General features: G+C 38.9%; 1 protein-coding gene across 2 annotated transcripts; it reads right to left on the minus strand.

Annotated features, from left to right (window-relative positions):
• Positions 1 to 397: 397 nt before the first annotated feature.
• IGSF10 (immunoglobulin superfamily member 10) lies at positions 398 to 22,753 on the minus strand. Of its 2 annotated transcripts, XM_075570463.1 has the most exons (7): positions 22,138 to 22,753; positions 18,742 to 18,991; positions 15,812 to 15,941; positions 13,919 to 14,309; positions 7,080 to 12,323; positions 5,340 to 6,240; positions 398 to 2,613 (listed from the first exon to the last, which is right to left on the minus strand). In XM_075570463.1, exons 2-7 carry the CDS (start codon positions 18,936 to 18,938, stop codon positions 705 to 707), a joined length of 8,772 nt encoding a protein of 2,923 aa, XP_075426578.1. In that variant the 5' UTR covers positions 18,939 to 18,991; positions 22,138 to 22,753; the 3' UTR covers positions 398 to 704. The 2 variants fall into 2 exon arrangements, with proteins under 2 accessions (XP_075426578.1, XP_075426579.1); XM_075570464.1 differs by lacking the exons at positions 15,812 to 15,941; positions 18,742 to 18,991; positions 22,138 to 22,753 and having other exon boundaries at positions 14,104 to 14,193.
• Between the last annotated feature and the right edge of the window lie 4,182 nt (positions 22,754 to 26,935).

Genomic DNA, 26,935 nt, shown 5'->3' on the forward strand with positions numbered 1-26,935 from the left:
AAAACTAAAGTCTCCAAGATGAACTATTTGATATGTTCTACAAAATGTATAGAATATGTTACCTGTAAATGTCCTCTAAAATCAACGTACACTTTGGGGATTATTGCTTAAACTCGATAGTGCGAATCTGGAAACTGCCACGGACTTCAACAAGAGTTACTGGGGCGAGACTGCCCCAATTAGCATTATCATGGTTTAATGAATAATCACTTTAAGTACTGTACATATTGGTACATAATTATACACACGGCGTAACTTAATTATCAACATTTGTTCATGGACTTTTGTTTATAAATATATTTGTGATCTCCATGTTTATAAGTTTGCTGTTTTGTTAACTTAATTAGTCTGTAATTAAAATAGCATTGGAAAACAGAAGCATAGACTGTCCACCATAGATTTTTGAATAAAATATTTTTTATATAATGTAATCCTTTTATTTTCACAGTTTTCTTGTTGTAAGAGAGGGTGGATAAAAGTGCCTTAAGTGAAAGTTCTCAACTTCATGTAGTTGCTGATAGTAATGCTAGTACAGAATGCAAAACTGTGCACTTTATTTTAAGTGTCCCTTGCATGCGCATTGTAAGTCTGATGTTGTAAAGGTGTTAAAAATCATTTAAATTCAAATTGCTGTTTGTGATTAAACTTCTTTAAAAAAATCTATTTGTTTTATTTTGAATGGTTCATTTCTCCTTTTTTTTGGTTCAAATTACTTTTAAGTATGTTGAGCTGATGTCTGTACCAAGGGGACTCTTAGCTATGCATCTGTACATCCCGGAATCAGAACTTCTTGGATTCTGAACAACTAACGTGCCTTGTGGATGAAGGAGTTCAGTTCCAGTTGGACGACCTTTACTTGCTGTCGATAATACTGATAAGTCAGGTAACTCCCAGGTTATCTCTGGCTTTGGTATCCCAATGGCCATGCAGTTGAGATGCACAGCAGAGCCAACTCTTGTATGAATATTCTGTGGAGGTTTATTTGTAATCCTTGGTGGATATGCTATAATCATAACAGGTACACTAATAGTTGCCTCACCTGCATTGTTCTTAGCTTTACAAAGATAGTTTCCTCGATCATGTATGCTTGTTTCTCGAATTACTAAGGTACCATTCTCAAGCAACATGTATTTTCCATTGACGTGAGGTCTGTCTATTACATATCCACTTGGAAGGGTCCAGATAATATTGGGCCTAGGTGTCCCATCAGAAAGACAATGTAAGGACAATGCGTCTCCAATTATATTCTTTATTGGTCCTCTTGGATGTGTTAGAATAGTGGGTTTCTGGCCAACCTCCAAAATAATAAGCTTTTCAATGTAGCCAATCTTGTTCCTAGCGGCACACCGATATTTACCTGCATCCTCTTTCGTAGGACTGTAAATAATAAACGTACCATTGTTTCCTGCATGATATTTTGTCAATTTCTGACCATTTAAAAATCGTGTGCCATTTGGCAAAAGCCATATTATTTCCGGAGGAGGATTCCCATCTGCTGAGCAATTCAATATTGCCATTTTGCCTGGCTTCGCGATTACTTTCTCATTAAATGGGTTCTTGAACATTGGCCTCCTAAGCATTTCCAGTACTTCCAACTGCACCACTAACATACTTTCTCCTCCATCATTACGAGCAACACAAGTGAACTCCGCTGTATCCGATGGCCTTACATTCCGAATTTCCAAAGTCCCATTCTTATGCACCATTATCCTACTACCGTGGTATGGTGCTGTTAGATAAATATTATCTGGCATGATCCACATGATATGAGGTGGCGGTGTTCCTTCTGCTCTGCAGGTAATTAGTTTTCTAGAGTGTTTTATTGCAGTGTCCCTAATTATGCTTTTATTTGAATACAAGCCATTTATTAGAGGTGGTTTGGATTGAACATCCAACTTGAGAAGTTTTGTGTCGTCTCCAGCAGCATTGCGTGCCACACACATGTACTCTCCGGCATCTAATAGTTTAACTTGGCTAATTGACAACGATCCATTTTCATGTAATACATATCTGTCATGAGAAGCTGCTATCATATCACTTGAAGGAAGCAACCAGAATGTTTTAGGTTTGGGTTCTCCTATAGCCTCACAATCCAGAGCTGCACTTTCCCCAGCTCTTACACTATAGTGTGCCTTCTGGTTTAGCTTTATGCGTGGGGCTGCTGTCACCACTGTGATGTGAACCTTCATTTCATCTTTTCCCAATGTGTTTTCAGCATAACAAGTATAATCTCCTTCTTCAGTTATTCCTACTTTATTGAGATACAGAGTTCCATTGTCGAAGAGTATATACCTCCGTATCCGCCTCCCACTGTCATCGGCTTGCAGTACATTATTTATCATTGTGCCATCCGGCAAGCTCCAGGTTATTTCTGGCAATGGAGATCCGGAGGCCTTGCAGTCCACCTTGAAATCTTTTCCAAAAGGAACTTGCTTTGTGAGGTATTGTTTCTGAATGATTTTTGCAGGTATCATTGTAACACTGACTTTCATCAATATCAGATCATCTCCCATTTTATTTCTTGCTACACACAAATAGTCTCCAGCATCTTTCTCATTTACAGATTCGACGATAAGTGAACCGTTTGGATACACTTGAATACGACTTCCCATTCTGGGAAGAACAACAGAAAATGTGAAGTTAATATATATATTACGTTATACTGTGATTATGCATCTCATGTTCATAGAAACTGGCTCATTCTTACTAAGGGATGCTAAGTCTTAAGCTATTTTATGGACCATTCAAGTGCGCAGAAACTGGAAGCTTAGCACCTCTTAGGATATATGACCCAATGTGATGTTGTATGTACATTATGCAATCTTCTGACTATAAACAGAACTTTACAATTTGATCCAACATTCACTAAAACAATGGGAAAGTGTCGTAGTTATACTGTAAATACAAATAGTGTGCAGGAGTAAATGTAAAACAAGATTGCATGCGTCTGCTGTAACGCAATAATAAGTGAGAATGCAGCAATGTAGAATAGATGTGAAAAGTATGATAGGTGTACTGCACATTTAAGAAAAATATCCCAATCTATCCAAAAGGCAACTGTTTTACTTATAGTACTGAATATCCCAAGTTATTTAGTAAAGCACTCGTTTATCTTGGACTTACAGGATACACTTTCAAGAGTTGCAGTACATGTAATGAAAATATATTCTATCACTTTAAGAAAGGCATCTTTCATTTAAGCACATAGCTTTGTATGTTTGCAACAGGGCTAATGTAGGTACTACAATATAATTGCTAGTGTTTAGTCGTATTTTATAGGCTGAACTTAATTTTGCAATAAAAATACCATTGGTCATATGAATATTAGATTTCTAATGGATTAACCACATTGGTACTGTATATGCATAATACTTCAATTCTGTAACCTCACTCCCAATTAGTAGATGGAGAGGTACAGTATAGATACAGTAGCTGCTAATACAAGGCACTGGAAGATTTAGATGTACGATCATGCAGTGGCGGAATGCCATCATCTTGATATCTTGTGCATTCTGGAACTACAGTATTTTACCCAACCCCTGTCTACTACTGTCATCAGGGCAGAGTTCCACAGATAAAGTACCCTTCTCTACTTTGACAAAAGTGGGTTGATTGCTTAAAGCTGCAGTTCAAGCTGCCATCAATACAATCTGCACACTGACAAGTGATTAGCTAAGTTCCAGATCAATCCATTCTCCTGTAATCGATCGCTGAAGATTCAGCTCGGAGGTTCTTTATATCACTGTTACTGCTGCAAAACAGTACCCAGAATGCAAAGTTGTGTGTGGAAAATCATGTGACCATGCTGTTACTAGATACAATTGGTGCACTGCTAGAGAGAGCAGGGCCCAAGAGCCAGAGCCTTTCTCTGAAGGGGAAGGGGGTATGACTGTGTAAATGGTGTCTAAAGAAACAAAAAAATGCTTGCAACATTAGAATACATTTAAGATGTATTTACATTTTTTTTTAATGCTACATGTATTTTCTCATAGTACAGAACTGATTTATTTAAAAAGAAACGCATGTAGGATATTACTTGAACTGCAGCTTTAAATAATTGTATTATTGAATGTTGAAAATGTTGGTGTGTCTGGAGAAAACTAAATGATACATGTAGCACATAAGCCCACATCCCACATTGGCTGATACATAGAACATTCCTTGCCTGGAAAGGGTTATGTACTTATCCCATAAAATGTACTCTAACCAACACAACTTGAAATGCTCTAACATGTCTGTGGTTAGTGGCTTTTCTGAGCTTTGGCAATACAAAAAAACACCAATTGCAGACAGTGGTTGTCTTGGTATTCATTTACTTAACACATTCTGTAGATTTCGACTTTGCACATTATTAAGTTACTGTAATTTAATGTTTAAAGAAACATATTTAATCATAAGTATGTACCTATAAAGAAGTATTCAGCTGGCATATCTTAGTGCAGAGGTGGCCAACTCCAGTTCTCATGGTTAAAGCTAGTGCACTTAAGTGAATCCCCTTCTAAATGTCACAGGTAACCTGATGTACAGTGAAGCACAGAGAAAAAAGTTTCACCTACTGTAGTAATTTGTACATTTATTACAATCTTCTATTCTAGTGTACTAAACGTCATACACTAACACAGGGGTGTGGCCAACGCTAATCCTAAAAGGCCACCAACAGACCAGGTATTATGGCTAGCCCTGCTTTAGCACACTTGGTTCAATCAGTGGCTCAGTCAGAATGATGAGCCACTGACCGAGCCACCTGTGCTGAAGCAGGGATATCCATAATACCTGGCCTGTTGGTGGCCCTTTAGGATTAGCGTTGGCCACACCCCTGTGTTAGTGTAGGACGTTTAGTACACTAGAATAGAAGATTGTAATAAATGTACAAATTACTACAGTAGGTGAAACCTTTTTCTCTGTGCTTCACTGTACATCAGGTTACCTGTGACATTTAGAAGGGGATTCACTTAAGTGCACTAGCTTTAACCATGCAGTACCAGCCATTCAGCAGACATTGCGCAGTAAGAGGTACAGTACCATGCTTCTGTGAATATCTCCCTTTTCAGCTGAAGGTACATCCTTGCAACAATGGATGGCTGACACACAGACTTTCATTGCATCTTGAAATCCTCTATCTCTGTGTATAGACTTAAAGCCTAATAGGTTGTTCAAAAAACAAATTACAAATGTATGTAGATGTCAACTTTCTATGGCCAAGAAACAATTGTGTGTGCCGATTATTTTTCTGCGGTTGTTTGGTTGCTAAACTGGCATTTGAAACATTTAGTTACATGACACATGCTGGCCCTGTGGTGCAGGATATTGAGGATGCAACTACAACAAGATGCTCTTACCTGTGCCACTGATCTACCACTGCTTTTGAAGGCAGTCTCCATATTATCCTTGGTTTTGGTTCTCCTGTAGCAGAACAGTTCAGCGCTAATTTGTCTCCAAAATTCATCTCTGTAGCTTTTGGAGATGCTTTAACTATTTTAGGAATAGTATCACTTTGCTCCACCATAAGATTAACCACTCTTCTTTCAGATCCAGTAGAGCTGGTTGCAATGCACTCATAATTTCCACTGTCTGCTGAAGCTACATTTCTAATATAAAGAGTCCCATTGGAAAAAAGAAACAATTTTGCATTTACATATTGCAAAGGTTTAACTTTTGTACCATCAAAGACTACCCAATGGATACTAGGCTGAGGATTTCCTTTTGCAGTGCAAGGGAGTTTTAAAGTTTCCCCTGGAACCACCACAACATTTTGTCTTTTTTCTTCCAAAATAAGGGGTGGAGCAGCAATCACCTGAATCCTTACTGTAAAGGTATCAACGCCTGCTGGGTTGGTAGCTAAACACTTGTAAATCCCACGATCATATATGGACACTTCTTTGATTGTTAAGGTGCCATCTGACTGTACAATAACTTGCTTGTTGGTCACAGATGATTCAGATGCAATGGTTTCATTAGCAAGTATCCAGGTGATAGTAGGAAAAGGTCTGCCTTCAGCTTGGCATTTTACACTTACAGAACTACCTGAATGAACTGTAATCTCTTTTGACCTGCCCTGGACGATCCTTGGCGGGTATGTTATGATGGAAAGAGTAACTAGTAATCGATCTGAGCCATGCTGGTTTGTGGCCAGACAAAGGTACTGTCCACGGTCCTGAATGCTTACACTTGGGATGGAAAGGGTGCCATTCATGAAAATTTCCATTTTGTTTCCTCGTCTTGTTTTAGATACAAAAGTTCCTGTTGGGAAAAAGATAGTTAGTATGATTTATTAAATGGGTCATTAAATAAACCTAAGTTATAAATGGAGATCAGTGTGTGTCATGATGTGTCAATTTGTGTATATGTAATTCACAGCCATTCTGGTCACTTTGGCGTTACTGGTATTGGCATAGGAGTGAATATTTAGAGCAATAGGTTTTAGGGGAAACTTAATTTTCCCCCATATTGGCATTATACAGGTTGATTATAAACCAGTCAAATGTAACAAATAAATGTAATAGATCTGATGCATAGGTTAGAGGCGACAAGTTTGCTTGAACTTCATTTTGTAATGTGTTAAATCCTAAAAAAAAAAAAATATATATATATATATATATATATATATATATATATATATATTTACAATATTTAAAAGCTGAATTTTAATCATCCGTTAAATTCAGGGATGGCCAAACCAAGTCCTCAAGGGCCACCAACAGGTCAAGTTTTCATATCACATCACTACTTCAGCACAGGTGGCATAATCTGTGGCTCAATTAGTGGCTCAGTCAATCACTAAAACACTTGTGGCAAGACCTGTTGGTGGCACTTGAGGACTGGAGTTGGCCAACCCTTGTTTAATTTAAATAGAATCCTCCTAGAAAATAGTCTGGTTTAAGATATGTTGTAAAGGTGATAATGAATTATTATTTTTCTGTTTGCCCTAGGGCATCACATCTCAATGATAAGCTCTCCCTTAAACTGTCACTCTACACTAAATGAATAAACTGAATATAAATAATAGAATATCAGCAAAACATCAATACCAAAGGCTTTCAAGAATCTAATCTGCAAATCCAGCAAGATCAATAAATTACCTGATGAGACTTTTGTCCAGTGTATTGTTGGGGCTGGATTCCCACTGGCTTCACATGGAATAAACGCATCAGAGTTAGCCAAGACTGTGAAACTGGCAGCTTTTCCTCCAATAATTCTGGGTTTTGAGGGATCAATATGCGAGGGAGGCTCTAAAATCAATAGGCCAGTTGTTGTTTCCTGGATGGATGTCTTTTCAGACCAACTTTTCATGCCATTTTGTTTGGCTGCATTGGAAGCAGAGTTGTAATTACCAGATGGTGTTAGTACAGTGGGGGTATTCACAGCCATAGCTGTACTACTTTCTGTTACTTCTTGTATTTTAGGATTAGGCCTTTTTTCCAAATTAGGATTAGCTTTTTTCTGCACAATTACAGCTGGTGGTTGAGCTGTCCATGTGGTCAGTATAGGAGATGGATCGACCACACTGCTAGTGATTTTGAAGGTTGTTAAAGTTGGGTACAAGATAGTTGTAAAAATGTCTGAGTTATACGATGCTGTGGGTTTTGTATTATGATGGATAGTTGTAAATTTGTATTTTAACGGAGTATTTTTATTCATTGCTTGACCAGACGTAGTAGCGTGTCTCTTTTCAGATGTTTCTGGATATGTATTGGGTAACGGTTTAGTAATTCTTTTTCTATTATGTAATGGTTGCAAGGATGATTTGGGGGCATTTACATTTTTACTCCAAAAATAATCTTTCCTTGTGGTCAATAGAATATCATTGGCTATGCTTGACGATGGTGGCATAGCTTCTGTAACACTAGTAGGCAGAATTTCTGCAATTTGAGTAATTGTATGGGATTGTGGGCTTTCCTGTTGAGGACTAGTTGTACTAGTCTTTAGAACAAAATTATTTAGCACAGATTGACCTTGAGTTGACATGTTGGATTTTGATGAGGACTTCCAAGTGTTCAGAAATACCGAATTATTGAAAGTATTTTTCTTGTGTGGTCTTTTTCTTTTCAGAATTTTTTGTCGCGCTGTCATGTCTGCAGTAATGAAAGATTTTGGAGCTGCTGTAGTTGATACAATGCCGGCATTGGCTATAATCTTTTCGTCTTCAGAAGTTTGTGCAGCATTAGAATTAGTCAAATATGTGATTGATTTTAAAGTGGTCTCAGTCCTTATCATAAGTTTACTTGTTGTGGTTTTTGGAAGTACTGTATTCTCCATTACATTACTAGTTATAGTGTCAATTGGTAAATAAGTTGTAGAAGCTTTGGAAACCAGTGACGCAACACTTGTAATAGGTGTAGTTGTAGTAATTGCTGATATGCGTTGGGTATTTTTTCTCAGCTTCCTTAGTATCTCGTTTTGTAGGATCTGGTTATTTCCAAATATTCTGTGCCAGGGAATTTTCCTTCGTAATATTTTGGAAGCTGCTCTTGGTTTTGTGGGGGGTGGGTCAGTTGTGTAGCTGGAGTATACATCCTTTCCCACAGCAGGCGTTGATGTAATTTGTGTAGTCATGATTGGTTTATGGGTGACATCTACCTTGAGGTTTGTATCAAAATGTAACATTTTTTCAAGTTCAGATTTGAGAGTTGTTTGAGTAGCAGATTGTGTATATGTGACATAGTTACTGGTAGAGGGTGTATCTATATTTTGTACCATTGTTGCAAGTTCAATAGAGGTCTCTTTTCCATTTACATTCTGTTGAGTAGTTGTAGCAGCATGTTCAGTAGGAAGAGGAACAGATACACTAGAAGGAGAAGTACTATATAAAAACGGCTTCTGTTTACCCAGCTCTGATATTCTAGTTTGGGTAGGGGTGCCTTGTGAATACTCTCTTAAATCTGATTTGCCAAAGTTAAATTTGTGATCTCTCATATTTGGAATACGATCTGGTCTTATAATTCGTCTTTTGCCAGAAATTCTCCTCCGTCCATAACGTCTTACAGTTGGTACAAATGGTGTAACATCTTTTACTATCTGAATCTGCTGATGGGTAATGATTGTGGAACCTGCCGGTAGTTGGGGGGTGATAATTTTTTGAGTACTGTGGAAGTAGATGGAACCAATCTCAGTTTGTGATAGAAACAAGTTAGCACTTGACTTGGTTGATGAATCAATTGCAACATTATTTGTTTTTTCTACTTCATCTTTGGTTACTGAAAAATTGGGAACTTTTACATTGTGAACTTTTGAGGATGCAGAAAGTTTATTATCTTGTGAATATAGCAAATTCTGCCTGGAGTATTTAGACATAGTACTTGGTAGACTGTATGTAGTAGACTCTTTTTTCCTCTGAACATTTGTTGGAGGCTTGCTTAGAACATTGCTGCTAGCGGCATGTTGTAAACTAGAAATAATGAGTGGTTTGTTAGTTACACCTTTAGCTGTAACATCAGGTATGTTAGCAGATATTTGTGAATTTGAAATATCCTTAGCTGTTAATAACTGGTTAGGATCAGTCAGTGTATTAGCGACTATGTCTTCATGTGTAACTGGTGGTTTTTTGAGGACCTCTCTGACAGTAGAGTTCAATGGACTATATGTAGTCGGATTCCTAAATAGAATACCTTTAGATGTACCAATCACATGATGAGATGTGGTGTGTGCTTTACCTATAGCATTTTGAAATGTTACATGCAAGGAGCTAGATGTAGTGGGTGAGTTTGTTACAACATCTTGAGGTGTAACAAACTGGTAACTAGATGTAGTTGGTGAGTTAGTGGGGGAATTTTGAGGTGAACCATTCAAATGTCTATATGTTGAAGGATGGTTCGTCAGAACTTCTTGTGATGTATCATTTAAATAACTAGATGTTGAAGGTAGGTTAGTGATAACATCTTGAGATGTAACATGTAAGTAATCTGATACAGTGGTTGGTTCAGTAATACCAAGTTGAGATGCAGCATGAAAGTAACTAGATGGAGTAGGTGAGTTAGTGGCACTATTTGGGGACGTGGCTTGTAAATAACTAGATGTTTGAGTGGTTATAGCATCTTGAGATGTATATAGATAATTAGATGTAGTCATTGGGTTAGTAATTACATTTTGTGGTGTAGCAGTCAAAGAATTAAATGTAGTAGTTAAGTCATTGATAACACTTTGCGGTTTAACATTTACTGGTAGAAGACTGGGAGTGGATGCAAGGATAGAGTTGGTGGTAACATCTTTGAAAGTTGCATGTAGGATACTTAAAGTAGTTGGTGGTTTTGTAAGTACTTCTATTGATGTGTTATTTAAAGTACTGCGTGTAGTTGGCTGGTTACGGACATCTTGGATTGTAGCATGTGTAATTGTCTCAAAATGATGTTTACTTTTTGGATGACTTGTCCCTGAGGTTGTAACTCCTGAGGTTGTAGGTACTGGATAATTTACTGTAATCCCTGTATTTTCCTTCTGAATTCTAAATCTTTCATTTTCTGCTCTAGGTGGTATGGATATTTCCATTGTAGTCCATCCAGACGATGTACTAATGCCAATATCAGTGATTGTTTTTGCTGTGGGTATTCCATTCGGCATAGATACAGTTGAATGTTTAGTTGTTAATATCATATACCTTTCTTCCACTGGAAGCAGGTCGTCACCGGAGGGTTCTTCTACCTCGCCAGATACACTTTCTACTACATTCTCTTCCTTTACTGAAGTTTCAACTGCTTGAATTCCCATTTTAGTGATTATGGAGTTCTGTTTTGTTTTTTCTAAAATTTCTGTCCAGCGCTGGGGATCAATTTTCCTTGTGCTTTGATTAAATTGGCGTCTTTGTCCCCTGAGACGTTTGTTAATGGTATTCCTTCCTTGAAAAGGAGTAACCCCTATTTTTCGGTTTACTTTACCATTCAAATTAGTTGATGTGTCCCCAGACTGTTTTCTGTCCGGGAATGTCTTACGTGATATGGCTTTTCCCGTAGCAGCATGTTTGCTGTCTTCTTCAAATTCTTCCTTGCCAGATCCTTCATTATGCTCATCCTCGCTGTGGTCCGATAGTGGTTTTTTGTTTAAAATATTGATTTTCGTTTCTTTAACCGACACTTTGAATATCAGCATATCGAGACCATACTTATTAGCTGCCAAACATCTAAAGTACCCTCTATCTCTCTGTGTTACATCTTGCACCTTTAAAGTCCCATTTGTGAAAATGAGTTTGTTTCTTGATGTCTCACGTAGCACCGAGTGGTCTGGTAGAATCCAACTCACAGATGCATCGGGAATACTATTTGACTCACACGGAAGATAAAGCACATCCCCATTACTGACTGAAAACTCAGCACCATTGACATTTTCTTCTTCTACATCAGCACTGACCACAGTAATTCTAAAGGAAAGAACATCTGCATCAATATAATTTGTACCAATACAGTGATAAACACCAGTGTCAAAACTGTCAGCTGCCTTTAGTATAAATTTTCCATTTTTTGTAAGGGTTATCCTTCCCTCTTCACTTGCATATGGAGCTCTAATTTTATTTCCATCAGGGAGAATCCACTCAATAGCAGGAGTTGGTTCACCCAAAACTTGGCAATCCATTTCCACAGTACCTCCGATCACTGTGGAATGTTCTGTTTTTGTTTGGTTATTGTTCAAAATCATGACCCAGTTGCTTCTCGAAGGATTTTCAGTCAAATTTGGTATTGTGACATAGACGTCTACCAGATACCTAATGTGCAGTGTACTGAGAGTTGTAGCTGTCCTGTCTAATTGTAATGTCAGCAGGTCCTGCATCAACCAGCTTGGCTCAGTTCTTAGTTCTGCTTCAATATCTGTAAATACATCATCATCAGATACCGACTGTCTGTATTTGTAACTAATAAAAGGTGTTTTGGTAAGCAAGAGGTCTCTTTTGAGTTTCATTGGAGAATCACTGTACATAGCCAATATGCCCCATAACTTTTGAATATGATCGTAGTCTATATTGCAGACAAGAAAAGAGGAAAAGGTAGTCCTCAGTGTTGTGTAATGTGCTTTTGTATCCATTGTTATTGGAAACATTTTTGTTGGTGTTTGAACATTGCAAGCCAAGTTTGCTTCATTTCCAGCTTGGTCTGTCATATTTAGGATAATGGAACCCATAGGGGCCACAAAATCTTTGGCAGACACAGCAGTAAAACCTCCTTCTTCTTCATTGGTAACATGTTTTGTCTTATATATGTTTTCTATTGTTGGTTTTGCACAAGTGATGTGTTCAGGTGCTATTTCAGCTAATGACTTCCCTTTATTGTTTTTAGGATTGACACAAACTGGACATTGCTGACCATTGGGATAGCTACGATCTCTTTTGCATTTGATCATGTCTGAGGAAAAAACACATACATATAATGTCAGTGTTTACATAATACTCCTGAAAAAACACAACATGCAATAATATAAAATTCATAAGAACAAACTAGATACTGGCATATGACACTGGATTCCAAATACAGCAGCCTGTTTGGCTAAGTGAGGCGGCTAAGTGAGGGCGATACATTACAAGTTACCTCACATAATGTATTAAAGATTACTTAGATAAGTTTATAATGTAAAGATTGATAATTACACAGACCGTTGAGGACCCACCTCGTTTAATAGCCCTTGGTTTGAGTCTTGAGCCCTAAAAGAAGTTATGGTACGTCTATACTAATCCTACGTATTGCTATGCCATAACACACTTTGATGGCCTAGCACTTCCCGGTAAATATGGGCCACTAGTCTTTGACCTCTTATCAAGTCATCAAACTCTCCAATACTAGAAGGTATTTATGTATTTTTAAAAAACAATATTTTAAACCATAAAATTGCTTTGAACTTGTGCCCACCCTTGGCAGAGAGTCAATTGACGCATACTACAAGAATAAAATACGCACACTTGTACTCTGTTGTTGAATATAACTACATCTGTAGTAGACGTTATTACCCCAATTAACCCAAAATAATGCAAGAAACACGTTAACGCAAGTTATTTATCTCCCTAACCATTATTTTGAATAGTGCTACCGTTTAATAATGTGCTGGTTTTAATGCAACACATCATGTTAACGGGTGCAAAAATGTCTGCTACATCTGTACTATCAAGGTGAATTTTGTTTTACATTCACTCTTATGTTCATTGAATAAAAAAGCAGTTGGCCTGAAATTGTTTGCATACCAACTCAAAGTAATGTAATTGTCTAAAGTTTCCACTGATCCCATCAGTTATTGTTCAGCCCTTTACAACCACGAAACAGTACAGGGACTATTTAGTAAATCTAGAGGATATATATGGGCAGTGTTCGACAAACCTATACATTTGCTCGCCCCGGGCGAGTGAATTTAACCCCCGGGCGAGTAAATATTGGCCCAAGCAGCACACGTTTGGTACTAGGTGGCGAGTAGATTTTTTTGTGTGGCGAGTAGATTTTTTGGTGATTTGTCAACCACTGTATATGGGCATTATCAGACAGTTTTACATATAATTGTACAGTACCCTAGGCCGTTGAGTAGGGAGATGTCATTGTGTTTCTTAATTAACAATTTGGTCTGACTTCATAGAAAGAGACTTCTTGTTTGTCTCGTACATGACCGATAAAGTGGTATGAGGTAATTTATGTAGCAGTGTTTGTTCAATTGTTTGTAACCAAACACCCCAAAAAGTTATGGTGAATAAAAAAGTGACACAAAGCCTCCACCATACAGTGTACACCAAATACAAATACCACTTGTGAGCACATTCACATGTCTCAGACAGGTCTGCAACCTGCCTTTCCCCATTATCTCTTTGCATACAATGTTCAATTGTTTATAAAATACAGGTACACCCAAAGCATGTTTTTTTGCAGTAGGTTGCATGTAAAGGTTTCAAACTATGCATGTGATTGCATTCCATTAAATGGTGCACCAACTGTAAATGAATACAATGAAATAAACCAGATACCTCTAGATTGCTGTGCCCATTCTGTAAGCCATTGTAGGTTACAATCACAGGACCAGGGGTTTCCATGAAGATAAATTCCTTCTAATTCAGTCATATAGGAGAACATTTCCTTAGACAGTGAAGATAGCTGGTTGTCAGATAGATAGATTTGTTTTATAGATGATGTTTTGAAAATCTGTATATACCTCAAGGTAACAAAAGTGTCTGGATGAAGTTGACTCAGCATATTTCCTTCCAGGTGAATCAGTTTCAGTGATGTTAGACCATAAAATGATTCAGGATTCAAGAATTCCAGTTTATTGTGATCTATGTGTAACCTGACCATGTTCTTAAGGCCATGGAAAGTGTTCTTATGAACAGTTTTTACTTTATTGTAGCTCATTTTTAAGACCTAGGGTGTGGGGAAAAAAAGGCAAAAGCAAGATAACGTACATATTCTGTATGAAAATTGGTTACTCACAGTAAAAATATATCCCATAAGTATAACTACCTTTTATGTACTGTAGGAACCAACTATTGTAATATTTTAGAAATTATTGCAAGTATGAAGCTACAAAAAATAACATAGAAAGCACTGCTAAATTGCTAATGTTAGCATTTGTACCTAACATCATTGGTTGTGAAAATGTAGGCCAAATTCCTAAAGCCCTATTCATTTGGATCTGCTTCACGGTGTAATAAATATGAGCCTTTGTGTTTACAACCAATGCTGCATTAAAGTGATCTACCACTTAAAAGAGACAATTTGTGCAATATCATATATCTATATATATATATATCTCAAAGACCAACACAAAATTAAGTAGCGCTCAGGTGGATAACAGTGACAATATCATCGCGCTGTGGGTGTGTCTACACTGAGTCCTGGGCGTCCCTGCGATCTTACTAGCTGCATTTTCAAGCGCTGGCAACTATCCTATGCAGGAGCAGAGGACGTGGAGGCACTGATTGACTCAGTCTCCTGGCGCCAACTTGTGACAGGAGTTGGTGGTGGCTACAAGCTGTGCAGATATACCTTGCCTACCTGGAACCCCCTCATCCCCGCAGATGACTACACACAGAGATTTCTCTCCCACGTATGGTTGCTTTTTTTAAATCCTTTTAGTGCATTTCCTTTGGGCTGCAGTTTTTTAATAAATGTACTCTCTTGTTTAAACAGTTACATGGTATGGAGCTTGCGCTTCTGTTTGTTTTTTGTTGTTTTGTTTTATTGTGTATATATATATATATGTATGTATGTTCGGTAGAATTAGATAATACGTACTGAATTTAAAAAAAGAATATTATTAAACTCTTAATGCCATTTGTAATTAGTTTTAATATACTGAGCAACCTTTCATTTATATAGCAGGCTTTAGCACCTCCCCAGCAGTGCAAGATCTTTGCAACACTTTCCTGTTTGTGATCATTTATTGCCAATATTCCCAGCAGTTTGATCTGCAAACTGTAACAATAGATTATGTTACCTTGGTAATATAAAATAGATTGTAGCTGGTGTTACACTGACTGACTGAAACTGATTTATTGAAACGGAAAGGTAACCATTTAGTGAACCCTGGGAAGCAGGATCTTTGCTGATTGATCACAGGAGAACGAATCAATCTGCAATTTAGGTAATTAGTTTTTAATAAAGGTAATCAAATGCTGCATATATTAAAACGTATATTTATATATATATATATTTTTTTTTAAAGTGCCCCTTGGATAGCGCCTTTAAAATACAACTATTACATCCCATTCCAAAGATCTTGATACATATATGTAACTTAAAATGAGAAAAACAGACTTCATTTATTTCACTATAAATAGCCTAAAATACTGATAAATGTAGTTTTCTTGTTTAACCCCTCAAACTCATGTTAATGATCCATTATTTGCGTTACCCGTTCTTACCTGCAAAGAAGATAAGTCGTTAAAAGCACTTTCATGAATTGTCTGGATCTCATTACTATGTAACATCAGCAGCTCTAGATTCTTTAAGCCACCAAAATCATTTTCCAAAAGTTTACTCAAACTGTTGTAACTGTGAACAATCAAACAACGAAAAATGAAAAGGTAAGAATGCAATTAGACTGTAAGTGATATGAGTTACAATTTACCAAGCGTGTTAAACACTGTGACAAGTTTATGGCTTAAGTAACCCAAAACAAATAGCTGCTTCTTACATGTAAAATTAATATATGCGCTTTAAACAACGCTAGTTTAAGGTCATGTGTAAAAGTTGCCTCCTAGGGGTGTTTTGCCAAGAAAGTTACTGCAATTCTTTAAGAAAAATGGCATATGTAAAAAAATTAAAAAATGAACTAATTTGTGTTGCATTATCACATGTATTGCAGTGCACTGTTGTTATTATATTTACATGCTGCCAAAAATGTTGTGTGCAGAAGAATGTTGGACAACGAATTATGTTTACATATTGAAGCAGCATGCCATGTTTAGAAAAGATTCATGGTACAGTAAATCTACACTGTACATGTTCAACCACCCAGCAGTGCTTCTCCTTGGATAAATTATACTTTCAGCACACATCTCCTCAACAGGTCTGTCTGGTGACATTCTGTACACCCATCCCCCTCACTTATTAAGTTGTTTGTATTTGTGTCTAGACAATGTAGGTGGGTAGATGATAGTAAAGGAAAGGTGGGTTTGTTTCCTGCAGCAATATGTCATTTTAATGTTTCTTTACAAGAACATTTAGATTCTTGCAAAATGCATAATCATAATTGGTAGTGCTTTTATTCTGCCACCAGAAACAGTTTTAATTGTTATGTAAATTAACATATTAGGCACAACGTTTTCTAGGTTGGTCTTAAAGAAAATACACACAGTATTGTACTTACCTCAAATGTTACATAGCACCTACCCCTGCTGTTTTATAACCCACACACTATGGGAAAGTAATGCTTGATAAAATAACATTGGAGCAGGTAGTAGCAGTATCCACAGCTATAGTTAGGGGTGCCCCTATTATATTTTTCTGTGCCCTATGGCAGAGGCGCGCAAACGGGTGGGGGCGCAAGATTTTTTGGGGGGAGTGCAGCGTTTACAGAAGCCCCGCGCTCTTCAGTGCAAGGCCTCTGTAACTCATTTACCTGAATTCAACTGGCTTTGGGCAACGCAGCGTCATTTGTCGCCCGTCACCATGGCAATGCGGGGTGACATGATGTTACATGACCCCGCTGTGTCATTTGACGCAGAGTTAAAGGTAAGGGGGGCGCGACAAGGGGGGGAGCAGGCAGGGGGACGCAGCGCAGTAAGTTTTCGCACCCCTGCTCTATGGAGTAGTAGTACAGACGAGACACAGAGTATTCTAAAACTTGCCTTAAACTAGCCCGGTTACATTCTGGGTACGTGCTGGGTGTAACCTGGCTAGTTTAAGGCAGGTTTAAGGCATTTCTGCATTGACTAATGACCCATAGGATTAACACAGCAGAGGTCCCTGGCAGTCCCATTCAGTTTGAATGGGACTGCCAGGGACCTCCGCTGTTAATCTGATGGGCCATTAATCAATGCAGAAATGCTGGGTCTAGTTTAAGGCAAGTTTAAGGCATGTACCTGGTGTACCTGGGTCTTTTTGGCGATTGCCACTGGTTTGTGTTAGAATAGTCTCAGTCTCTGCTGTACCTAGATTAGGTTTGCATATTCATTTCCATGGGCAGTTTATTTCATCTAATGCGCCTCCAACATTGAGTGTTTACAAAAGGTCTGGTAATACTATTTGTGTGCAAACTTTTTGTCTTTGCGCCCTCTGCTTGTGCTCCCCCGGAATTTTATTTAAATGTTGTGGGGAAGAGCGTGGGGCCACTGTAAGCGCTGCGCCCCCTCCTCCCCCCTGAAAATGTCACGCTCCCAGTTTGCACACCCCTGCTCTAAGGCTTCGTAACAGTGACACCGTCCTAGTGTTCCCAAATCTTTCTGTTATTTATTTGAAATCCTCCAAGTGTTATGTAAAGCAAATAAATAGAGAATTCAGTGTGCTTCGGTTGTCAGGGTTCATAGCTGCCTGAAAAGCAACCATGCAAAGTGTCAAAATGGCAGAGCAAGTCCACAGTGCATTAAAGTGAGAAAAACAAAGGTTTTGTTTATGTAGAAAGTGCTGCAGGTCAATTTGAACACCTGTGAATGTGAGTAGTTCCTGATGGTTTAAAAAATATTATGCACTAAGGATGGGGTTGATTACTTTAGTGCTGGAGGGGCCTGCAATGCACTGAAGTAGAAAAGCAGCCATCAGGCCAAGGCTCTTGCTGTGTTCCTTGCTCATGAATAAGCATGCGTTCCTCCTTATAGGAGCTGGAAAACCACTTTAAGTACAAAATAGCGACCTAACCACTGTAATATTGGAAGATCTACACCTTTATGTAATAGAGCAAGCATTTTCTGTGGTCTCAAGGTGGTTTTCTCCACTTACATATGGCCATTCACAATTGCTGATTTTTTTAATGATTGTACACACAGGAATGAGACGTTTAGAATTAAGCAGCAAGTGCTGGGAACATTTATTTTCAAATGACAAATATTAAATTATAGACATGTAATAAAAAAAAAAAAGAGATCATTGTGGGAAAATTAATTTGTACAGGTAGATTGTCAGGTCTATTAGTACAGGGGTGGCCAACTCAAGTCCTCAAGGGCCACCAAAAGGCCAGGTATTAAGAATATCCCTGCTTCAGCATAGGTGACTCAATCTGTGGCTCAGTCAAAATGATGCTTGAGGACTGGAGTTGACCACTCCTGTATTAGTACAAACACGTTTTTAAACCAACTTCACATTTAATATAACATAAGTGTGGACTAAATACAATATATGTCTTTGTTTAACATACCCTAAATTGATGCGTTCCACACCCGCCTGGATCTGCCTAGGGATAACTGTGAGGTATCTAAAAGTACAATGGACTTCTGTTGGCACATAGCAGGCACATGGCTTGGGACAGGCTTTACTGCTGTTGGGAAGAGCTGCAAGCAACAAGCTTACAAGAAAACCCAGTACACATGGATTTCTTCTGCCTATTGGTTTCATCCTTAATGGCAATCTTAAAGCACCATCACCCCAGAGAAACTACAGGCATAAACCTACAAAACAATACAAAATTGAATGTTAGCATATGCTCTACAAAAGGCAACACACATTTATAATTGTCATGCACAACGATCACTAGACTTTAGGACATAAATCATGTATTAAAAACAACAGTAATGCAATGTACACTAAATCTGTACTGTATTGGCATACACTTTGCAAATAGGTTAAGGGGACCCCTGTAAATACTGTATGGTTCAGGGTACCAGATTCTCTGCAATGTGTACTGGCACACATGTTGGCACAATACCAATTTAACTCATGCTGCAGTCTAACTTTTACCTCATTAGGGTTGCCAGGTGTCCAGTATTGAACTGGACTGACCTATATTTGGACATCCTATCCAGTAAAAAATGAGCGGTAATACTGGACATGTATGTGTCCGGTATTACCGCTTTGGACATAGTGACCTGACTGGCTTGGGGGGGGGGGGGGCAGGATTTCCCTGAGCAGGGCTGTTGCTAGGGGACTGGGAAGCTCCCTCCATCCTGATGGGATGCTGCTGGGTAATGCAGTAATCAGGTGTCGTCAGGGGCCTGGGAGTGGGGCCAAGAGAGGAGGAAACGGCACGGAGCAGAGAGTATTTATTTATTTATAAAATTATTTTACCAGGAAGTAATACATTGAGAGTTACCTCTCGTTTTCAAGTATGTCCTGGGCACAGAGTTAAGACAAATAATACATGTTTACAAATACAGTTACATAATGAGCAGGGTATACATTATATAGTAGTGTGTGTGTGTGTGTGTGTGTGTGTGTGTGTGTGTGTGTGTGTGTGTGTGTGTGTGTGTGTGTGTGTGTGTGTCTCGAGCGCTTCACACCTTTCACCATTGTGTCCAGTATTTTTGGAAAAGCCATCTGGCAATCCTACTCACTGTTGATCAGTTATCACTGACAAATGTGTTTTTGTAGTAAGATGTGAAAGGGGCAGGACCTCCACCCTACTGCTTTCTACAGAAGTAGCCATCTTTACTGTCTCCAGAGCAGCGGCATGAAAAGCTCAACGTAGGGGCTCCGGGACAGTTTAAGCCATGGACCCGCCATGGAGAGACTTCCCACTGCCAGGGGTTCCCCCGGCAATGCAAACAGTGTCTGGCTACATCTGTAATTACCCACTTCTTTATGAATAAAGATGTGTGAACCGCTGAGTTTAGCTGTGCCGCTGAGTTTAGCTGTGCCGCTGAGTTTAGCTGTGCCGGTGCCGCTGAGTTTAGCTGTGCCGGTGCCGCTGAGTTTAGCTGTGCCGCTGAGTTTAGCTGTGCCGCTGAGTTTAGCTGTGCCGGTGCCGCTGAGTTTAGCTGTGCCGGTGCCGCTGAGTTTAGCTGTGCCGCTGAGTTTAGCTGTGCCGCTGAGTTTAGCTGTGCCGGTGCCGCTGAGTTTAGCTGTGCCGCTGAGTTTAGCTGTGCCGCTGAGTTTAGCGGTGCCGCTGAGTTTAGCGGTGCCGCTGAGTTTAGCTGTGCCGCTGAGTTTAGCTGTGCCGCTGGCTGGACGAACGTTCCAAACAGTTTGAAAATTGTGATCGCGCTTTTACAGCCAAAAGTTCTAGCGAAAAGGCACAAATTGTTGAAAAGTCGCTATTTCACTTTTTGGCAAAACGGACGCGCAACTTGTTTAAAATATTTTTTTTTTTCAAAGTTTGGTCGACTTGCGAAAGCGAAAATAAACACAATGAATCTAACCTGCAATCCCCATTGACTTTTAGCATTAAGTTTACTTGTTCCATACTTTTGGATCGAATCAAACTTTTTTGCCGATCCGAAAAGGGGGAAATTCACAAAGTTCACGAACTCGTGCACAAAGTACGCACATCTCTACTGATGAACCCCACTGCCTAATCGTTTCCACTACAGATAGTGCCAGAGTAAATGGCACTGAGGCTTTTAAGCCCAACTTGCAAGCTATTTTCCATACCTCATTTACTGCTAGTTATCATCTGCAGTAAACCTGGAATGAAAAGCAATCCCCAAGAGGCAGTTGTTGTATAGGAAACACATTTCAGTCATTTGCAGCATTCATACATTGTCAGTCAACAGCTCACTGCCAGAGAACACGTCAGTTCCCTTGTTGCCAACTAGTAATTCCAAAGAAAATTAGCTGATTTGGGAAGATGGATAATGTTGGCAAGTTTAAATGCCAAGAAGAAAAATTGCTGATATCACTTAATTGCCTTTCCTTTCCCTCCTCTGCAGAACTCCTTTCCAGTAGCTTTTCTGTACTGTAGGTGAAACATGATGCCTTTGTGTATGTGAAGGTCTTGTTGCCTGGGGTGAGTGGACAGGAATAGTGGCAAAGAGCCACACCGTAATTATATTCCATATGTTGACTTTTTTTTGAGCACAGTCAAGATGTACCATGTATGTCTCATAGTTACTGTACCTAATATAAATTAATAGGTGTCAGCACAGCTGGAACATTTGTTTGATATACATTTCCCAAAACATGCCATCAAGAAAAAGAAAACGTATTTTTCCAAAATGCATAGAAGTTGCAATGTATAGTCAATCAAAATCATTAACACACAGTGTTGAGCTGATAATTGATGTTATAACATAGGCTGCGTTAACACTACCTGTGTATAGTATTTCCTCAACCTGTGTATAGTATTTCCTAACATTGTCCAAGCCAGATCACTTGTTGTTTCATGTTATGCTTATAAAATTGGTACTTTAGGACAAATATGTTTTATTTATTTTTTAAATGTGAATTTAAACCATCAAATTTTGCCAGTAGTGAATAATACAATATCTTAGAATAGAATCTTAATTTTTGATTTAAATATGTATTTTTTTCTTAACTCTTAGATAACATTTATAAATCAAACAGCTTCGCACACCCCTTCTGTTAATATCTCTGACGTGCTTCAGACACTGTTTTTTCACTCCAGTTGATATGATGTACAGTACAGTACAGTACATTACTGCAGCATCCTTATTCAACGTGTTTTCCAGATCATGCGTGCGCTAGTATACTGTAGGTGCATTAAATCAGTAGTTATTAAAGTATTAGATACAAATGTCCAACACATCAAATAACACACTAAATACTTAGCTCATCCATCATTCACATTCAAGTAACAAAACTAAAATATAGTAAACATACCAGTACTTAATACACTGCATCGTCATATAAAGAACTGTACCTTGTGCTGGGATGTTGGAGGATTCCCCTTTGTGATGAAGGAATCAGATACTACACTTGTATCTTAAAGTAGCAAGTCCTCGCAAATGAACTGTTAAAACACTGGTTTAAGAGAGTCCAGCTTCAACAGCAGTCAGTAGGGTTTTTTTTGTCTTTGATGGTCATACTATTCCCAGCTTGATGGTTTCTCACACACCATTAATTCATAATGAATCACAGACATTAGCCCATGGCATTTGTATGTGATTGAACTGATCCAGGACTTGTTATTGTCTGGAACAAATTGAGATATACTGTACACACCACTTCTGACTTCTTTTTCTTAAATCAGTGTATCCATTGTATCTTCTTCTTGATCAATAGACATTCAAATTTTCTTTGGGACCTGCTAACCTCCCCCTCGCCCCCCCTTTCTAGCTGCAGTTTTTCTCCTAGGTCTCACTCCATCTGTTCCCAGTAAAAGTGGATTTTGCTTTCTATCTCTTCATATTTTGGGGAGAATTCCTTTCTCGAGTCATCTGTCTGTGTCTCTTCTCTGCCCCCTGCAGTCTCTCTGAACACTGAATAACTACTGCACAACTAGACTTTACTGGAGCTGCAGTGAAGGTACAGCACACCAATCCTTATCCACAGAGTATTTGAAAGAGGAAATAAGTAACATACTTGATATGGTCACAGCTCTTGATGTTACTGATACCCAATAGGCTAACTCTATTTTTGCATTATTCTTTTTAAATTAACTAAACGTGAACATTATGATCTGGGGAAGTAAACCTTCTTCACAGTGACTCAAAGAACCAAATAAAACCCATGTACCAGCCTTTACACAGGCACACTTCTTCATGTAAGTCAGTGTTGCTCATCTCCAGTCCTCAAGACCCCCCAGCAGGTAAGGTTTTCAGGATACCCCTGCTTCAGCACAGGTTGCTCAATCAGAGGCTCAGTAAAAGGCTGAGCCTATGATTAAGCCACATGTGCAGAAGCAGGGGTTTGGGGGGCTTGAAGACTGGAGCTGAACACCCCTGATGTACATGACAGCTGATAAATTATCTTTCTTTCTGTGTAATTGTTCAAATCGATCAAAGTTGGGAATGATGATTTAGGGAAGCATTTTCACCACTGCTCTGACATTAGTGGTTTCTAATTAATTTCACCAAAGTATACTGACTTTAAAAAAAGTTACATCTCCCAATCGTATTAAAAAGACCATGCTGTAAAACAAAACTGTAATGAGTATTTCTATGCACTAACAACCATCTACTGTATATCTTCATTAAAAAGCAAAAAAAACCAAAACAAATAGAAACCCTGAAAGCATTATTGGTTCCAGCCAGTAAATGTAGCTGCGGATTTCAGTGGTCAGGTCCTAATACCCAATTCAAACAGCAGCAGAAAAAAAAAAGAACAGAGGCAAGACGCGTCAGTTTATTGTTACAGTGGAATTCGGGCCAGCAGGGGCAGGTATAGTACAAAAACCTCTTTGCTTTCAATGACATTTTCTTTTGGTAGAAGAAGCTGTCTGTGACTGCAAGTGCATAGGGATACTGTGCATCGTTACCCCCTGTTGTGTGTTCACTATCCGGATTAGAGATGGGCGAATTTGGATCCACCTCGGATCAGGCAGATCCTTTGATCCGCAGATCAGTCTCGAAAAAGGAAGACCCTGAAGAGAATAATTAAAGAAAACGTAATTATGAAAATTACAAGATTAGAGCGTAATCAAACCACAAAGTGTACTTGTCCCTGTAGTGTACAGTTTTATTTATTGTAAAATAAAGTATTTCAATTCCGTATGTGTCTGGCGGATGGCATAGGGAATATTTTTGTTCCTGTTCTGTTATACCGTAGTCATTTTTGTGCATAATCGTCATGTAGCACCAAAATAACTGCCAATACCTGTATTGGCTCCCTCCCCTGGCTCCCTCTAAAATCAAACCACTTCCACTTCCTTGTTGACAGTTTAATGTTCATTGTGGAGCACACCTGAGATACGCTAATAGCTAGATTAGCTACACGTGTGAGCAGTGAGCAGCTCAAACGTAGGATGTGACAGTAATACTCTCTGTAAATTGGTTCAGATCACACTGCTGGGGATGTGGCCTAGAAAAGCAGTGGGTTGTGGGTTCTAGTCCTGTTGGATCTGACATGATTCAAGTCATTAGGTTGGTGCCTTAGGCTGTGCGTATAGTGCTCACGACGGGCGACGGCAATGCGACGCCGCCCAAAAATAAATACATTGCCGGCGCCACCGCGTGCGCTTATAGTAAGTGCGAAGGCGGCAATGCGACAGAGCGACATCGCATTGCGGACTTTCGAAACCGGGAATATTTGATTTTTCAAGGGCTGTCACCTCATGTGACAGCACCTGTACAAATCAAATGCCCGGAAGCCCGCGACGCTGGATCAAAGCGAAGTTTAACTTTCGCTAGCGGTGACGGCACCCATCCCGTCGCCGGTCGCGGGCATTATACGCGCGACCTTAGGCTTATTATGTACTCTATTAGTTGGTATGGAAATCCTTTTAGAAAGTGTTGGACAGGACACATTTAAACATACTTTGCATAGCTCAGGTGTGTTTCTCGCTCTCTCTCTCTCTCGCGCGCTCTCTCTCTTTCCGTTGCTCTGGATTTCGGTAATGTTGCTGGAAAATGCAGGCCATCTAGTAGAAACATAAGAACTGGGTCTCCACCACACAGAAATCCCAAACTGAAGTTCTACTGCACTTTATTCAGCAGAAATGTGTCTTCTTCATAAAATGCAGTAGCATGTTAGACAGCAAAGCTGGTCTATCAAAGCAAAATATCCATTTTTTTTTCATTGACTTTAAATCTGGTGTATTTTTCTGTCCCAGTTTTGCACCTTGGGTGTCTTGATACATAACCGCCATAGTCTTGCATCTAGTGCGTATGTCACTACCTGAGTTTCACCCTCTCTGCAGCTGTTTAGAATACTTTGACTGTGAATTTACTGTAAGTCGACATTGCATTTCCAGTGGTATGCAGCTATCCACTACTAGATGGGATAGAAATGCAGTTAGAATAGCCGGCTGCTGAGCGTGGTAATTCCCATGGTGGTCTGAAAAAAAAAAGTATTTCGCATCATAAATCATTTGCAGATTGTGGGATGATTTACTGATAATGCCAAGTAACTGTGTTTTCTCCACAGAAACGGACAGCCGTGCAGAGCTAGCCAAACCATTTGTCCATCATCCTGGATCTGACCAATAATGTATTGTGGTCTCCAGTAGGATTTCAATAAGCAAGAGTTTACTTTGTACTGGTACTGTAGCTACAGTGTGCATAAAAAATAGCATTTTAACACTAAATGAATGTTTAAAAAAGATTCATTGTAAATATGCTACACTTTTATTTACATCATATTTTAATCAATATTGTTCCACCTGCATGCGTTAATGATATATTTACATTTTACATTCTCATCGTGTTATTTTACACTTTCTCAGGATCATTGGAGTAGGTATATAATCTGCACAAAGAATTCACATCAAATACAGTATATGCAACACGGAAAATAGTTTCCTACGTTTGACAGAAATGATGGACAGAATACTATTATGGATTAATACAGCTTGCTACTAGACACACAGCCCCACTGTTGTGAGTAATATGTGAAGCCTGTGGAAGGCTACAGGTGACGAGTTAATAAGATAAATGTTTAGAAAGCCTAATTCCAAGACTAATATAACTTTTCAAGGTTCAATTAGCACAACCCACCCGTAGGTTGCACCATAAATATAAAGAAAAATAATATCCTAATGTATCAACATCTTGCCACCGCGAGAGATTTGTTTTAAAGAAAGTTTGAATACTGCAGTACACATATAACATTTGATTAAAGATGAATGCGCCTCTTTGTGAAAATACTGTACATACAGAACTGGCATGATATTGCCAATTTTGCTGCCCTAAGCCGGAAAATGGTTTAACAATATGCAACATGTGAGTAGAGATGGGCTATTTTTGGGGTGGATTTGGATCAACCGGTTCATTTGCTTCGTAGATTACTGCGGATCAATCTCAAAAAGGGTGATTCGTCCTTTGCATATTTTTTGTTATTATTGAAAATACATTCCGCATATTCCGCCATCCACTTTAAGAATCATCGGATAGGATTCTTAGAATGCGTCTGCGGAATATATTGATACAATTCGCCAGCAGTATGTATCCAATGGTGGTTTTGGATTAATACACACGAATTGAAACTGGAACAATCCGTCTGCAAATTTGACACCGCGGAATGGATTTCGAATGGCAAACTCGGCAAATTTCACAAAATGGATTTGGACTGGTTCACCCGTCTCTACATCCGAGGGACAAAACATTCTGTCATTTAGTATTTTTTTTTTAAATCCTGCATTTAGTGGGAGTTTCTTAGTCAGATTTGTTTTGCACCTTTACAGGCTTGGCGGCTTAACGTACAAAGAAGAGAAAGAAACAACGAATGCCAAGAGAGACCAATACACACTATTACCATACTGTAGGTGCATGAAGTAACTGCTCCTGTATTTCCAGTGTTTGCTCCATGTCACCGCTCCCCACATCACTTGCTTATTACACTGAGCAGCAGTCACTGAAGCACCCTGTGCTGTGAAGCTGCTCTCTGTGCTGAAGAAGAATGCAGCTGAATGATAGGCACTAAAATGTTCTGCAGGACAGGGAAGTGGCTTCAAATCATATGGAATAAGAGCCAAAGTCCCTGATGGTTGTTTTTGTTTCAACTTTCAGCCAAAAGAAACAACTCGGGAAGTTTGATGCACTTAACTATCCACAAGTCTTAAT

The sequence above is a fragment of the Ascaphus truei genome, chromosome 14 (assembly GCF_040206685.1).
Source record: "Ascaphus truei isolate aAscTru1 chromosome 14, aAscTru1.hap1, whole genome shotgun sequence".
Lineage (NCBI taxonomy): Eukaryota > Metazoa > Chordata > Amphibia > Anura > Ascaphidae > Ascaphus > Ascaphus truei.

Bases quoted from the DNA above. Each gene is read 5' to 3' on its own strand.
- IGSF10 (XM_075570463.1), bottom strand. From the start codon at position 18,938: ATGAAACCAATAGGCAGAAGAAATCCATGTGTACTGGGTTTTCTTGTA. The intron at 14,310-15,811 runs GTAAGAACGGGT...CCCACACCCTAG, and splicing joins ACGACTTATCTTCTTTGCAG to GTCTTAAAAATGAGCTACAA. The intron at 12,324-13,918 runs GTATCTGGTTTA...TTTTTTCCTCAG, and splicing joins ATGGGCACAGCAATCTAGAG to ACATGATCAAATGCAAAAGA.